At 33.6% G+C, this 18,154-nt stretch overlaps 1 protein-coding gene across 2 annotated transcripts in view; it reads right to left on the reverse strand.

The window, feature by feature from the left end:
• Nucleotides 1–1,542: 1,542 nt before the first annotated feature.
• CDH19 (cadherin 19) overlaps nt 1,543–18,154 on the reverse strand; it is a 211,143-nt gene continuing 194,531 nt past the window's right edge. For both annotated transcript variants that reach the window (XM_036824103.1, XM_036824102.1), the window contains 3 exons: nt 10,409–10,523; nt 8,118–8,369; nt 1,543–5,414 (listed from right to left, as the gene is read on the reverse strand). In XM_036824103.1, coding sequence (XP_036679998.1) covers nt 4,924–5,414; nt 8,118–8,369; nt 10,409–10,523 — 858 coding nt within the window. In that variant the 3' untranslated portion in view covers nt 1,543–4,923. The remainder of the gene's footprint in view (nt 5,415–8,117; nt 8,370–10,408; nt 10,524–18,154) is intronic.

An 18,154-nucleotide genomic window follows, 5' to 3' on the forward strand; every position in this document is an offset into this window, starting at 1 on the left:
GGTGAATTTTAAATTATTCAAACTATATGAAATGCCAAATTGATTTGATATGTTAATGTATCCACTTTATCGATTAGTTTGTAACTTGAAAGAAACATCATGAAGGGGCTTCCCTGGTGGCGCAGTGGTTGAGAATCTGCCTGCCAATGCAGGGGACACGGGTTCGAGCCCTGGTCTGGGAAGATCCCACATGCCGCGGAGCAACTGGGCCCGTGCGCCACAATTACTGAGCCTGCGCGTCTGGAGCCTGTGCTCCGCAACAAGAGAGGCCGCAATAGTGAGAGGCCCGCGCACCGCGATGAAGAGTGGCCCCCACTCGCCGCAACTGGAGAAAGCCCTCACACAGAAACGAAGACTCAACACAGCCAAAAATAAAAAATAATAAATAAATAATAAATTAAAAAATTTAAAAAAAAAGAAACATCATGAAAATGTTTCATTTTATTCAGTTTTTAAGAAACATTTTCCTTGATCTTTCTTATGCCCACTTTGGCCAAGGTGGTTGTCTCTCTCCCTGTTCCACTTACTCTGCTGCATCTGGACCTCTGGTTTCTGGGTGGGGATGGAAAGATGAGAGATAAAGGGCATATAATCAAGGCTGGCTCTATCATAATTTCACAGCCAAAGTCCTGTGTGATGGCAGGCATCTGACTGCTGGCACTCTATTCTGGAGCTCATGCATTGGGTATTTGGAGACATTTTACGGACCAGAGGTCCCTGTTTTTCCTTAGCCTGTGTGACACAGTCTTTGGATGACTGATTTAAGCTCCCTTTCAGCTTCTACATTCTGTGCAAAATTTCTACACCTGGAACCACTTAACCTACGGGAAATTCATGCAGTTTTGCCTTGCCAAAGGCTAGGAACTGCATTTTGCCCAGTTTTAGCCCTCTCTGTTTCCCTGCCATTTCATATCAGGCAGCTTCCCATCCTTAGAGCTCTCTAGGAAAAAAAGACAGCAAGAAATACTAACATGTCTCAAGGATCTAATTTGTGATTGAGATGCTAGTCTCTAATGTAATCGTGAAATTACAGTTTCCTGGAAGAGGGGATAGATAGTAGAAAGGAGATAGTTGATAGATGGATATGTGGATGGAAGGATGGTTGGAGGGGTACATAGATATATAAGATAGACGTAATTGGATACGTAAAAGCCACATAATCCTCTTCTACATTTATTTCCAGCTTTTAATGTACTTGATATCTAATGCCTATTTATATCATATAAAAGAACATGAAGCTACCTTGTAGGTTTTGTGTAGCCCTGTGAGCTTAACAATGCATTTGTTACCAAATTGTATTCTAAAATGTGAAGCATAGAATTCTCATGCATCGCAAATGTTTTCCTATTCATCACACTTCATGGGAACTTATTCATATGAGGACTTCTTCAGCAATCATCAAAGGACGTGTTTTGACTAAACAGTATAACATTATTACCTTTCCCCACAACAGGAAATGATATCAATAAGTACAAACAAGTTAAAATACCAAATTCATATAATTTCTAGAAAGATTTTGAAAAATCTTATTGTAACCCAGAACTACCCAGTGCTAACCTGGTTTGAAAAATACATTAATTTCACATTAATATTCAACAATGTCAATATGGCTTCTATACAGGACCAAGTAAAATAGATTGGGATTCATTATTACATTCATTTAAGAAATATTTATCGGTCACATACCATGCGCTAGAAACAATTTTAGACAAGAACAAATGAAAAAGTCAGACAACCCCTTGCCCAATTAGGGTTTACATTCTAATAAAGGATAAAGGCAATAACAAGTAACATATATATAATGTACTTGCTACAAGGTAGCTGAGTGATTTGATGCAAAGAAAGGCAGAGCAAGGGACACAGTGGCAGAGAGTGGTCCTTTAGGCCTTTCTGAGGAAGTTGCAATTGATCACTGACTTGAATGAAGTGAGGGAATGAAAAATAGAAATGTTTGGAGGAAGATTGCTTCAGGCCTAGAGCATGGCATTAGAAGAGGTCAGAGCACACAGAGATAAGCAGACACAGTATAATATATGACCTTGTATGTCAGGTCAGAAAACTGATTTATATTTCAAATGCGCTGTGAAGCCCTTGGGATCACTCAGTGCTAGAAAAGAAAGGGATCCGTGCATTCCAGTAGAATAATGTCAGCTGTTACGATGTTGGGCTGTTATTTATTGAACTCTTGCGTTTTGTCTAGTACTACGTGTGCTTCCTGTTTTACTTATTCTTCACAACAATCGTGTGAAATAGGTAGACTGGACCTCGTTTTACCAATCACAACCTCAGATACGGAAAGATTAGTTCGATAAAGTTCACACAGTTATTTAAATAAAAGTGAACTAATTCAAACTCAGATCTGATAGGCTCAAGCTATGTGCTTAGTGAACAACTATTATTGCTAACATTTTCTGATCCCTATAAAGGATTTCAATATTTTCCTGTTTCAACCACTAGTAATTTAAGACTTACACATAAACCTGTAAGTTAATGAAGGGTGCTATTTAAGTAGTGCAGGTATTAATGCGAAGCTGTGCTATTTCATAAATATCCTCGCATTGATTTACCTTTATTAAAATTTAGGAAAGTGAGACCTTAATGTCATGTCTTTAGCTTAGGATACAGCTGTGTTCTTGCAACAGCTGTGCAACTAGAAAAAAAGGTTAAAATAGTTATTGAAATATTACCAAGTATAATTTCTAGAAAATTGCAACTTATCTACTAGAATCAGATAGTATTTTCTTGATATAGTTTAAAAGGACACTTTCTAGACTAGCAAATAGGTATCCAGCCCTGAATATCCTTTCCTATGTACCTTATGATTGACAATCCTATCATTAACTAAACCAGAATTTATTTTAACACATCTGCTTAGTGTCACTGGACTCAAACACTAAACTTAGTGATGCAGATACTGCATTTTTATAAGGTGTTCATCCAAGTTGGTAAGTTGTTTATAAGGCTTTCATTCATGACTGAACTAACTGCAAGCCTCAGAAGACCCTATTTCTTTTTTTCTAATCTATTTTCCATGGATTGCTTCATCTGCTGTTTATCATACATTCCAGTTCTTCAACCAAGATTATATAGCACTATTTTCTAAATACAGGGTACAGCCATTCATGGAATAATTCATGAAAATTTCCCTAACTATACTCTTTCAATTTTTATGTCAATATGATAGGAATATAAATGTTCTCTCAACCCACACATTTTTTTACTTGCAAGTTTTTACACTTTTTGAATTTTCTTTTGTTTACTGTTCTTACTTTTCCCTAAGTAAATAATGATATGAATATACAAGGATTTACTACAGCTTATGTCCTCTCTACTACATTTAATATCTTCCTAAGTTGTTGTATTTCAAGTCTGATTTTCTCAGGCCTCTGTAAAATGGTGATATCTCTGTTGCTGACATAATGGTACCTGATTGATACTGATGAAAAAATTCTCTCCTATTACATGGTATGGATGGTATTGTCTTAAAGTACAGAGAAAAAAATATTGTAGCCATTCAACTACTCCAACTTTAGCTCCAAATTACCTGAAATGCTTGATTAGAACATATATGGTCAATTTGCTTCAGCTCAGTTTCACATGCTATTAATAAAAAATGAACACATAAAGCTATTTTGAGGACACAGTATTCACTACTTTCTTTCTGTTCAACCTGTGAATTTTGAATTCTACTTTGATTTGGATAGAATAATAAGAATCATTCTTATAAGGTTGATTAAAATTAAAGTGTTTTATTATCTTACTATCTAATGTTACCTTAAAGCTTTATGTCCAGCAGCTTAGCATACTTCCTTCATAATGTTACAATAAAAGTAACTATTGCACCTAATTTTATATTCCATAATAAAAAAAATGACACAGAAGAATCAGTTATAGTCTAATCTCTTAATAAAAAAGGAAATGCTGAGAATTTTATCATGTTTTATTTTATGCATGGTAAGAGCAGGGCAGTTGATCATAACATTTAGGATGAGTATTAACTCCAGTTTGAATCCAGTACTCCTTTCGTGTATTTCTATTATTTTTAGTAGCAATAAAAGTAAAAATCAAAAACTAAAACTAAAATTAAAAAATGTTCACACTTTCTACCATTTTCTTAAAGTTCAAATTTAATGTTGAGTAAATGTTGATATGTGTTCTGTCACAGTATTGTGACATGATAAAGATGTATTTTGGATACATAAGAAAATAACATATGAAAATCTCCTAAACAAAGTCTATGCCCCTTTTTTTATATGAAGCTGTAATATCAAAGAGAATACGAATTTACACTGTATCTTTGAGTAATTAACAGATACCAAGCATCTGTCTAAATTTGAAATCAGTTTTAAAATGTGGTCTTGATGACATTTTTAAAATATCAAACTAGAATGAATCATAGACTCTCAGTCGGAAGCTTGCTTATTCATAGAAAAGAAATCGTTTTTAAAAGATGGATATAACCACCGAGGTTCTCCTAGGTGTTTATCTCTGTAGAGCATCAGGAGCTGAACACACATAAACTCTTCACTCTTACTTCGTAAGATTTAAAAAACGGATAAATGAAATAATATTAAGACAATCTAGTGCAGGGCCCTTTTCACATTAAATTTTCAAAAATTTTGAGAATTTGTATTGGGTGGTATTGAAAACATGTCAGAGGAGTATTTCAGGGGCACGCTAGAGCTGGCCTGCATTGGCACCCGAGAGCTGATTGCAAGCTTCACTTCCCATACCTGCAGTCGGTGACCATGTATGGGTAGCTTGAAATAACCATGGCATACTTACCCCAAGAATATCAGAAAACATTATAAGTTGGGTCTTTTCCTTTTTCCAGAGAACCAGAGTATACAGCTCTTTACCAAGAGACTACCAGTTTGCCCAAATACACATTAGCATTTTTAAAAATGTATTAATAAAAAAGCCCTAATTATTTGACTGCATAGCAGAACCAAACATGCATGCTAATCTTTTAAAGCGAGGTCCCAATTCATTAAGGTAATCATAGTTTTCATCCTGATCAAAGACTGCTGACCCTAAGGAGCTCAGGGATCCAGCTAAGGACCCCGTCCCCTCAAAAGCATAGGTCTGGAGGGAGTCAAAAGGAGGGGCACAGGGGTCAGTGTTAGCCTCTTCGAGCTTTTCTAGAATGAATTTCCTGAATACGGCACTATCTGGGCCAACCTGCAAAGACTGCCTGTACAGGCTCCGAATCTCTACCCTGGTGGTTCTCCGAGTCTTGCGTTCCCGCATGACCGTGCCGCCCTGCAGCTCCACTATGTCAAATGCCTCTGTATCTTCCTCTCCGCCACCTTCATCATCATATCTGAATATATTCTCTCTGAAGTCTTCACCTTTCTCAGGAAATAGAGTCTGTTTCCTTCGTTGTTTCAGACCTAGGTTCAAAAAAATAAACCCTGTCAAAGAGAGCACACAAGAACATTAATTAACACAAATACAATACAATATTATATATTATAAATACATATGCTTTATATTACCCATAATATCACTATTATACTATAAATATATAATATATAATAACTAGCATACATTAGTATGTTATCATATATTTATACTAAACACATTATTAAATATTGTATGTTACAATATTTTATATTATATATTATACATAAATATATAATGTACTATTTAATAAATATTATATGCCATAATATATAAGATATTGTGAAATATTGTTATTTATAATAAACTATATAATTCTTGCTTCTGTTACAAGCTCAAGACATAAGCTTCAATTTTCTGATTATAAGACAAAAAGATATATTTGCTATTGAAAATTTACTGAAGGGACTTGGAGAATGACAAGGAAGTATAACAATCTTTCTGGCTGATGGTTTAAAGTAGAAAAACATCATAAAAATATAGTGAATTGTTTATGATGATCAATTTAAGATTAAAACTTTTATATTTTTCTTATATATTGAAAATAGAACAAAGCAGAATGAAGGAACATTTTCCAATCTATATGCATCTGCCAATCTCAGTAACCAATGATCCATGTTAGTGGAAGTTAAGCACACAGAACTGATTTGATTTTCTCCATTGAGACAAATTCTGTGGCATAATTATTTTCTAAGTTAATATTTATTGACTACAAAGTATGTACCAGTCATTTTTCTGAAAGCTTTACATTTATTCATTGATTTGTTATGATACCCATATTTTACTATGATTCTCTATTAAAGATAAGGAAACTGAAGTGCAGAGAGATTAAATCACATACCCAGAGTCACACAGCTAGGAAACAAAAAGCTGGCATTCAAAACCAGAAAGTTGGTTCAGAATCTGTGCTTTGTTATACCATATTAATTTCAGAAATTCCAAACCTATCAGGTTTTTGAATCATAACACTGGTATGTCCACATCGATCAATTATATAAGATAATTTTAGCATTGTGTAGAAATAGAACAATTTCAGAATGCTTTTTTAGATTTTTAAATTTTCAAGAAAAGTGCATGTGTATATGTGTGTGTTTGTGTGTGTTTCATGGATAACCAATCCTTACACAATCTTGGATCTTATGTAGCTGTTCAGCATTTCATCTATAAGAATTGAAACAAACAGGAAGTAATGTGATTAATATTATCACAAAGAGAAATACATTAGGCAATATTTTATATAAATCTCACATTTAAAGAAATTGAAATAGTGTTCTTGAAATAAGGCCATCGTGTTTGAATCCAGGCACTGTACTTTAATACAGCAGAGATATATGGTTGAAATAGAAAGGGATCTAATAAATAATTTTTCAATCTATGAAAATTGAAGAGCATATTCATGAAACTTTCACAGGAAACTGCTGACTGCTGGTTTACCCTGATTTCCCACCTTCTCAGTATTACTTGTGCCCTTGACTGTGAGGCTGCCCTTGGTTTTTACTCGCAGGGTTTCGGGACTAGGTTTACTTCTGTACCAGTGAATAATTTAGTACTTGCATCCTGCAAACATTATACTGTTTTTACTACTTCTTGCTTCTGATATCTAGCTACGTAGCTCTAAATTCAGTTTTATGATCAAAGATCATTAAAAATAATTTTGAAAAACTGAAGCTAGGTAGAAATGAAGGGTAACTTTGAATGGTAAAAGAGGAAAGCTTTGAGAAAGACGAGAAGAGTGAAGGCAAAGCAAATCCTGAAACATTTTGTATGTCCCTTTGAGCAGTGAGTTTGGAATTCCAGAGCCCATGGCTGATACCATTGCTGTCAACACTCAGTAAAGTTGTGTTGGCTCTGATATGAAGTTATGAGGGAAAGCAAGAGAAGGGTTTAGATTATATATACTGGTATGTTAAAGAAAGGGAAAAAGTTATGCTAGATGCATGATTTGTAGTTGAAAGCCTGGCTAAAACATCTGGGGCCTCATTTGCCTCGTCCATAAAATGAGTATAACTTATCTCCTTGTGAAAACAACAGCAGCAACAAAAACAAACAAAAACAGGTAGAGCTATTTTACTATTTCTTCTGTGTTTAGCACTTTAAGTAAGACCCTCTCTTTTACATTTTTTCATCTTAACATTTACTTCCTCAGTGCTCCTAGGCTCCAGCGAGCTGCAGTATCAGGTTGGATAGAGGTGTGTTGTGGTTATGTAATCTTAGCGCTTCATTTACTAGCTGCATGACCCTTTGTAAGCCATATAACTCTTGGAGTTTCACTTTCTTCATCTATACAATGAAGGTGATAATAGTTGCCACTTCTTAAGGTTATCCTGAGGATCAAACTGCATAATTTCTGTAAAGCACTTAGGACAGCCTCCTGGAGTATAATAAGCACTCAATGGAATCTCACCATTATTATTACTAATTTTTATATTACTACATATGTTGCAATGTGTGTGTTCAAAACACTCTTAAAAGGATGTGCACAGGTGTACTCATATAGTCAGAATTCAAGGATCATCGATTTTCAACCTGAAGTGCATGTTCACTCTATTTTTCACTCACTCCACTTGATTTTAGAATTGCAACACATTAAGAAGGGCAATTAAATGCAGACACACACACAAGCCCACACATACCATTACAATGGAATTAACTCTTTTCTATATTTATCAGGTTACTGTCAATAAATGAAGATATGCTCAGTTCACACAACTTACCACATATTATCATAATGCATATCAGAATAGCAATTATGACTTCTGTCTTGAATCCCATGGAAAGCATAAGATCCTTATTACTGCAGGTCTGTGTGCTACCAGTGTCACCACAGGCACAGACGTGTATGGTAAGGGTGTTTGTGCTTGTAAGTGACGGGATTCCATTGTCAGCAATTAGGATGGATACGTAGAAGACAGGCTCTTCTTGAAGGCTGAAACCAGTTCTATTCGTCAAAATTACAGCTGTGTTATCTAAAACAAAAATCCATGTGCATGATTTTTTCAATAATACAAAGGAAATTCATACCAATTAAATGTACTAGAGGCAGCAGTGTAGAGATCAAATAAGTTCAAATAGGGAAGAGCAAATTTCTTATAAAAAAGACAAGAGATCAACTCAAAAAGTCATTATTGATTTTGACATTGCCTAAATCCCAATTTAAAAATTAGATAAAGTATATGAATCAGTTCCAAAATGTTTTTTGATAAATATACGGAATGTACATGTGGAACACAGAAAAGAAAACAGCATTTTAATTAGATATCAATAGTAAATAGGGGGTACTAGCATTAAATTTATAATGACAGTGTCAGTTTCATTTGGGTTATATACTCATGACAGTGCTTTTTCTAATAGAAGCTCATTATTTTCACAGATACTATAAATACACAAGATTTTCAAGTCATCTCCCTATCACAGCAAGTGATCTCAAATAATGTATTTGCTAATAAGACAAAAGAATTAATTTTACTTGGTGTAAAAGATTCTATTAGAATGTTTCATTTCACTTTGACATTATTAGCCCATTTTCTACTTAAATTTCAGAGAATCGTTAAACCTTGGTAGTACTGATTAATTCACCTAGACAGAACATTCAAAACATTAACAAAAATAAACAATATATACTTCAACACATTTGAAATTGCTTTTCCCTCAATCCCAAAATATTCTAAATAGTCTTTTCCAGTGCAGCTTATTGTGTCTCAGTACTAGTGTTTCCCCCCCGACTTGACTTTATTTTTGGTATTGGCATTCCCTGAAATACTTTCTGTGGCAATCAAACAAATTTTAGAAGACACAAACAAATAAATGGAAACATATAAATGGAAGCCTTTGAAATAGGCAAATGCAAATAAATGGAAGTCTTTTGAAATGTATGCCTACTTATGACTTTTCCCAAATCACCTTTTAAAAACTAATTCTCCATCATGCTCTTGAAGTCTATAAAACTCCTGTGATTTTATTCACTAGGCAGGTTGAAGAGATGAGAGAGTTTATATATTTTTGGTATGTATTTCATTAAATTACTTGTAACCGCAAACATTAAACCAATTCAATTATTCTCTTTATGTTTCAGTACATTTATTTTGTCCCACTAACTTATTTTATATTTACATAAACAAATCTAACCTACAGCTTATTTTTTATATTGATATTTGCATTTTTTAAAAATCCTAAATCTATTTGAGTTTCTTTCACTGGGGAATTTGACAAAGGCAAAAGAGAAAATGTGTCTGCATTTATTCTCCCATAACAGATCTCCCCTTATATGGAGCTTAAACTTAGTTGTAAGGAAGGACAGCTGCAGGTGTTTGGTTATAGATGCTTGAGTAATGAATCCTACGGTGTTTCATATCTTTGAGATATGAAGCAAAATTAGAATAGAAATCCATGTAATGACAAAAAAAATATTTTACTGAAGTGAAGGAAAAAAGAACAGAGTGGCTTTGTAAAAAGTTATTCCCCTTCTATGTGGAAGGAAAAGGAATTCTGTCCATCCGTACAAAATCCTTTAGAACATTTTGTTCTCAGGCTGATATAATCATTTCGTTTTGAAGGAAAAAGAATAGTCTTAAACCAATTCCAAATACTTATAGCTCCTAATTAATGACTCCAAATATCTTTCAATCAATCAAGCTAACATGATTATATATCATTTTCTTCCCCAGACATAGGTTGAAGTTTGAGTTATGTGAAGACGTGAAAGGAAACATGGTGTCAGAACTGCAATTATATTTGCAAGGTCATTCAGACTTTACAGGGGCCTATAGCCAATGATGACTTGAAAAAGTGCTTCTAATTTAAAGAAATCCAGTGGGAAATGGGGCTGATATTTCCAGGACACTACTTTGAATTTTGTTTCCCATTTCCATTGCCACTCCTTGCTTTATTTCTCAACATTATCATATTGCAGGTATAGTATAAAAAGTAATGCTACAAATTTCCTTAAAATTAAACAAGATTCTCGAAGAAGAATGGATAGAAAGTTATTATGAGTGAATGGCATTACCTTGATTATCTATGATTGTAAAACTTGAGTTATTTTCTACCACAGATACATTAAAGTAAAAGTGGTGATCTTCTATGGATTCATCTCTATCCACTGCACTGATGGTCTGAATCACCTAGAAAAAAATAGGGATAAGTTTCTTTATATTATTATTCAAAAAAATGATCATTATCATTATTATATTCTTATTATTATTTTAAATTATTATTAGCTTTTATTAAAATTGCTTTACCAAAATCTTTATGGATATTGCAGAGGATATCTCAAACTGGTGGAGAATATGAAAATATTTTTTCAGGTTAAAAATATGTTTACTTGCTCCTTTCAAAAGAACATTTTAATATTACATAATAAATAAACTCTTGTTAACAGATGAGAAGATTTCCATAAGCTAAGTTCGTTAGAAAACATCCTCCCATCCTTCCTGCCTGGATTTCTCCCTTCCTTCCTTTTTTCCTTCTCCCTTTCTTATCTGAATACCAACCATTATGATTTGCTGAAGTTATATATTTCCTGCTTATATTGACAGCATAACTGTGGTAAGCTTATTGTCTTACTAGAGTATTTGCTAAAGTAAAGTAAAGAGTTTTTAAATTGATTTGAGGAAGTAATGCATTTAAAGCTTAGGGGCAATGTACATGATTTCCTTGACCCACAAAGATTATAGGAAAAGTGTTCCACGTCAAATAAATCCCTCTATCTCAGATCATAAAAAAGTGAAATAATGCAACTATGAACAAATCACAATTAGTTCTTTGCTTTCAAGACATGAAAGTGTCAGTCAAGTAGTTAATTATTGTCAAAAAAGAGATGTGCTGTCAAGATCAAATAATGAAATTGTGATTAATTCTGGAAATTAAAGTAAATTGACTATAGAAGTTATTGTTTTGAATTTTCTAGAATTAAAGTGTTTTTAGCAATGTGTCAAACAAAAATATCCTTAGTTACAAGATGACAGACCCATAATTTATAATGTTACACTTCAAAGGTTATCTCCCCACATGCATGAAGAACCTTGTGAAACTAATGCAATTTGTACATTATTTCTCTACATTGATTTATCTTTTCCCTCATAACACATTCCTAATTAAATCATAATCATGTAGTGTTAATTAAATAATCTAATAAAAGAAAACATTTTTATTCAATCCATGCCTACAATAATAAATGTGCATCGTATGAGGATAATGATTTTATTTTGGGTTATTATAAGATTCTGTATAGCCAGGACGAAGGGCAAGGGCTTGGAAGTCTGATACTCTGAATTCTGTCTTTACCACTTAATTTTCTAAGCTTAAAAACTGGAGATACTTTTTTTTTTTTCTAACTTTTTAATTTTTTTGGCCGCATCACACGGCTTGCATGTGGGATCTTAGTTCCCTAACCAGGGATCGAACCCGTGCCCCCTGCACTGGAAGCACGGATTCTTAAGCACTGGACCGCCAGACGATTCACTTTGCTGTACACCTGAAACTAACACAACATTGTAAATCAACTATACTCCAATAACATTTTTTTTTTAAAAATGGAGATACTAATAGTTAACTTTTAGGATTCATTTTTAGGATTCAATGTCTTAGCTTGTCAAAGTGCTTGTCATATAAGCAGTACACATTTTTATGTGTTTTCTTCGGGAAAACATTGTCTTGTTGGGATTTGCATAGGATGGTGTCCTGAATACTGTGAGTAATCTCGTTATATATATATTTGCTCAATTAAGATTGATAGCAAATTGTAAAAAAAATCACATTTATCTTGTTGGCATATGCAGCCTTGATTTTTAGACAAGAAATAATTTATCTTACTACCTGACTTTCTGTTTTAGACACATGCCTCTGACTAAATGTTGAAAATGTTTTCCTTTCCTGTATGAAGGCTCAAGAACACTAGAGAGATTTTGACTTTGTATATATTTTTAAATACTTTTAAAACCAAACTACCCTATACATATGTATAGGTAAATGTAATATGTACAGGTTTCTCTGGCCCTTTTCAATGAACATACCTCCACTTATAAATTGCTTTGTAAACTGGGTTTCCATATGTTTTATTGGGTTCCACCACTTTACAAAAATAGGAACCCACAGACATAATAGAATCAGTCACATAGCGGGTATCATTAATTCTATTGAACCAACCTTGAACACGTATATTTTTCTTGAAAACGCAAATCTCTAAAAAGGGGTCAACATTAATATACCCTCAAGTCTTGAGTGAGGATATTGATTTTTCATTTTAATATAACAATGGAAAGTTTTTCATTTTAATTTTAAAATAAAATTCTAAGAAAAATCCCTATTTGTTGCATTGGTTAGATTTCTAAACTATATACTTATATCTACTTACCTGGAGCCTATCTCTGGCCTTATACATTTATGAGAGAAGCAAAGAAATCAAAATGCAAAGCTCATACAAAGAACAGCTGTGTTATGACAAATTCTGAAACTGTAGCTTTTTCATTTCTCTTTGCTCTCTGGGCAGAATTTTGTCCAATTTCCCTCTGACACAATACATGTGATTTCCTGTCTATACTACTTTGAAGTCTACAATGGGAATATACTTTGTAAGCATAGAGAACCTAACAATAACCACCTTTCACTGAGAACTTACCTATTGGTCGGGGTTTGTTCTATATATTACCATAGCTGATCTTTGCAACAATCTTGTGGAATAAACCTTATCATTGTCTCAACTTTATATTTTCTTATATTAAGCTTCAAGTCAGTTATATATCTTAGGTAGGGAAAATTGCTGGGTCAGAATTTGAATGTAAGCTGATGCAACAGCTGGTGTGAAATATGAGTAATATATGTGCCCCCCAGAGCCTTTTTTCAACTTTATTTGGATATAATTGACAAATAAAATTGTAAGATATTTAAAGATAATCAAGGAAGATATATAATCATTTTCCTTCTATTAATTACCTTTCATTATCGCTTTTTTTTTTTAAAGAAGCACCCATGGACCAGCTTACTAAAATGTCATTCCCAGATTAAACAGCCTGATTTTAAAAATCAGTCCAATACTCATTTCTCCACAAACTATAGGTATGGCCTTTGTTAAACATGCAATTTTTTGAAAGCTAGTCAATAAGCAAGTGTTATATACTGTGATTTGGAGCAAACAACTCAATTGAGTCTGTTTCCTTACCTCTAATGGCAGATATCAGTGAAACCTACTTCCAAGGTTAGTTGAGGAACACATTTTTGAATTATTATGAACTATAAATTGAATTATAAACTACAAATCAATACACAGGTACTGAGCATCAATTGATGTAAATTATTAATTCCTTGAAATGTGCTTAATAAATAATTTCTCTCAATGCAAGCTATATTAAACAAAAAGTAGGAGTTGCAGTAAATGAATATGTGGAAGGATTTTTAAAAATCTTATTGAAATTGCTTGCTTATCTAGTTACTCTAGGTATTTGTTCCTTATATCAAGCTATAAATGCAAATTCTTTCTCCTGTCAAGAAATTGTTGTCAACAAATATGAACAAGACTGTCACTTCTTATAGTACTTCCAAATCAGATTCCAAATCAGATCTGTTTGACAAAATAAACCTATAGAATTCAAAAAGGTTGTTGAACACCTGTTCAAAAGGTCAAAGTGCTAATTAATAAAATAATAGAGCCACAAGAAAATTGATGCTGTAGTCTGTTTTTTCTCTTTGTTTAGAATGTTTTTAGGGGAAAAATGTTGAGATGCTCATGATATTCTAATATTTTGGTCCTAGACAGAGGCAGAGCTACTCTGTTTTAAAAAAATAAGTTTTCACAAAATTTTATTAGATGTATTTAAAAGGCATAGATATTGCAATGTTTTGACATTAACTTGTAGAAATTTAGGAGATGGAATCAACTGAACTTAATGACTGATTGGATATAAAGAATAAAAGCCTAGAAAGAATTAACGATAATATCCATTTGTCTTTCTTGCACGACTTGGTGAATTGTAGTAATTTTGCTGGGGACACTGTAAAAAAAAGGCGGGCTTGGGAACAAATCTGGTGTAACCATAGGACACTTGAGTAGGCATTTTCTCTAATTAGTTGGACATAGAGCTTAAAATACAAGAGAAAGAACTGGCATAAAGATCTAGAAGTCACTTGAATATGAACTGTATTTACGACATATTTGTGGAGGATAGCAGGAAGAGTGAGTCTGAAAAAAATGAAAAGTACAGGACACGAGAGAGGAAGGAAGATGAGGAGAAACCAGGGAGCACACTGTGGGATCACAGAAATTTAGGCAAAAGAATACTTTTACATGGGGACAATGTAAATGTCTTTACATTAGACAGTGTATTGGTATGAAAGAATCTAAAAATCACTGCTATTACACTTTACTTCTGGAAAAGAGATTTGGTATAAGTCAAAATAATGGGAATCATTAATTTGAAAAATAACTATTTACGCCAAACAGAAAAGACAAATTGCCCTAATGTCAGCTCATTTATTATATTCATATTTTGCAAACCAATGAAAAATTTTCTCCTTCCTCTCCTCCCCATCCTGGCCATTTACACATTAAGAACAGAAATAAAACTTCTGTTTACCCACATAGGTCATTAAGGAAACGTCTGATTTCCTCCAGAATACAGTGCAGCTATTCTGGTATTTTGATTTTCTATCATGAATATTATTATCTACCCAAAGCAGATAGATATAGGAGACCTTTTCACTTGTCATTTTGTCCAGCTGTTTGAGCCTGTGGGAAATGGGATGGGAGTGATTTTCATAGCATGAGAAAACATATAAAATATTTCCCTTTTGATTTTTAATTCATTACATGTGAAAATCACAATATTCTGTATATATTGTGTCAAATAAACATTAAAATTAATTTCATGAGTTTCTCTTTGACATACTAAAATCTTTAATTGTGATAAGAGCACTTAACATGAGATCGACCCTCTTAACACATTTTTAAGTATCATTAACTATAGAGACAATGTCTCACGCAGATTTCTAGAGCTTATTCACCCAGCTTAACGGAAACCTTATGCCTGTTGGATAGCAACCTCTCCTCTTTTTAAAATATTTTTAAATGTGGATTTAAGAAAATTTAAAATTCTATCATATTTATCTGTCAGTATTTTACTCGATAATCTTATCTTCTCAAATAAATTTTCTTCTTTTCAGTAACTCTGTTTTGTATGTATTTTATATATTATTGTGTGGACCTAAGCTTCAGAACACTATGCATTGATAGTGTGGAAAGCAGGAATTCCTTTCTCATTACTGTTTTAAATTATGCTACCATGTGTGTTTCAGTATTAAGTGAGATTTTGACTATTGATTTGAGTACGTTATTTCATTCTTACTATTTATGTGTGCATTTTGACTCATTTTATTTGTAATCCAAAATTTAAGTTTTTGTCAAAGGACTTCTTAGCATCAAATGAAAAGTTTACACATATTTTTACATTATGTGTATATTATATCACTATATCTAAGGAAAATATTAATAGGTTTTATTTTTTATTTTTTTTATTTTTTAATAGGTTTTAAAATATTGTTTTGTTATTCTCCTAAAAATACTGAATATGTTTTCTCTTATGGATTGGGCTTTTGGTGACATATTTAAGAACTCTTTGCCTAGCCATAAAAGAGAATTTTTTCTCCTCTGCCTCTAAAAGTTTTGTTGCTTTAGGTTGACATTTAAATATATGATACCTTTTGAAATAATCTTTGTATAAGGTGTGAGGTTAAGGTGGAGTTTTCCATTTCCTCCCTATGAATACCCATTTGCAACAGCAAAATTTGCTGAAAAGACTTGAGAATTTAAATGTATTTGTGTATCTTCTCCCCAATACTGCTCATATCATCCAGATTATCAAATTATTAGAACACACAAATATCATATTATAAAATAGGGATTTAATTTTTACTCCTGTTTATCTAATTATCCTTTCTTTTTCTTGATTTGCATACTCAAAGGTATCATTTCATTGTCTTTCAAACAATAGTTTTGAAATAAAATAATTTGGTAAACAAATAAACAAATATCAACTTACAGAAAGAAAAATGACAAATGCAATTTATTGAATTATTGTTCCAGAGATTTTAAAAAACTTAATCTGTTTCAAACCAATCAAAATAAATCAAGAATCTGACCAAAAAAACTCCAATAAAGAAAAAACCAGGGCTTCCCTGGTGGCGCAGTGGTTAAGAATCCGCCTGCAGGGGACACGGGTTTGAGCCCTGGTCCGGGAAGATCCCACATGCCGTGGAGCAACTAAGCCAGTGCACCACAACTACTGAGCCTGCGCTCTAGAGCCTGCGAGCCACAACTACTGAGCCCATGTGCCACAACTACTGAAGCCTGCACGCCTAGAGCCCATGCTCCGCAGCAAGAGAAGCCACCACAATGAGAAGCCCGCTCAAGGAAGAGTAGCCCTCGCTTGCCGCAGCTAGAGAAAGCCTGCACACAGCAACGAAGACCCAACGCAGCCAAAAAGAAACAAATAAATTTATTAAAAAGAAAAAAAAAAAACAACATCAATAATATGTTTATATTGGTTTTTGTAACTTTCAATTTTTATTTTATAAGTAATGGTTTCTTTTTTTTTTATAGTTCTTTTTTTAAATTAATTAATTAATTTATTTATTTATTTTGGCTGTGTTGGGTCTTCGTTTCTGTGCGAGGGCTTCCTCTAGTTGCGGCAAGCGGGGGCCACTCTTCATTGCGGGGCGCGGGCCTCTCACTATCGCGGCCTCTCTTGTTGCGGAGCACAGGCTCCAGACGCGCAGGCTCAGTAGTTGTGGCTCACAGGCCCAGCTGCTCCACGGCATGTGGGATCTTCCCAGACCAGGGCTCGAACCCGTGTCCCCTGCATTGGCAGGCAGACTCTCAACCACTGCGCCACCAGGGAAGCCCAGTAATGGTTTCTTTTAAGCATTGAATGTGAGACATTAACCTGCTTCCACCCTCATCTGCAAACACAGTGACAGTGTTGTTTCTATGCACTATCCAGTGCACACAGACGACTCATAGCTCATCAGAATCTCTTTAGAAGGGTATGGGCCCCATGTTAAGAACTTGTAATGTATGACACTACTCTTAACTGTTTGTTGCTGTTAGTATTTACAAAATTACTTTGAATAAAGTTCAATTTTACCAATTTTCTCATTTAATAGTATTTTTAAAGTATTTTATCTTTACTAAACCCTTTTGTAGAGCAAAACTTGTATCATTCTTTTTCATATGAGGAGACCGGTATTCAGCATGGTTACATTATCGTTTAATTCAGTTAGTGTGGATGAGTTTAGTCAAGTTCTCTTGCTATTACGCCAGGCAATCTTTCTATTATTGCTGCTTAACTGTCGTTTTTGATGTTTCATTCCCACAGGAGGGGAAACATATCTGAATTACATAACTGATTTTTAGACAATAAAAAATACCAATCAGCCCATACCATGCCCCAAATTAACACTAGAAAACAAACGTTCATTGCAATCCTCTCTAAAGGACCACTTTGTCTCTCAAAAACATGAAACAAAAGAAGATAGAACAAATAAAAAACAAAGGACAACAGGTAGAGAATAAAGGGAAGAAAAATTATTTTGCTATCCTTTCCATTTTTTCTCAAATGCTAAGAGAAGCAAATCCATCAAATTTACACAAATACACACAGTTATCATTGGAAAGCTGTGTACATGTATTGCTTAAGACTAAATTAAAAGTGTAGTAGACAATGCCACTCAAAAGAAAAAAAAAAACAAACTAGAGAAGCCTGAG

This window comes from Balaenoptera musculus, chromosome 14 (genome assembly GCF_009873245.2).
Source record: "Balaenoptera musculus isolate JJ_BM4_2016_0621 chromosome 14, mBalMus1.pri.v3, whole genome shotgun sequence".
Lineage (NCBI taxonomy): Eukaryota > Metazoa > Chordata > Mammalia > Artiodactyla > Balaenopteridae > Balaenoptera > Balaenoptera musculus.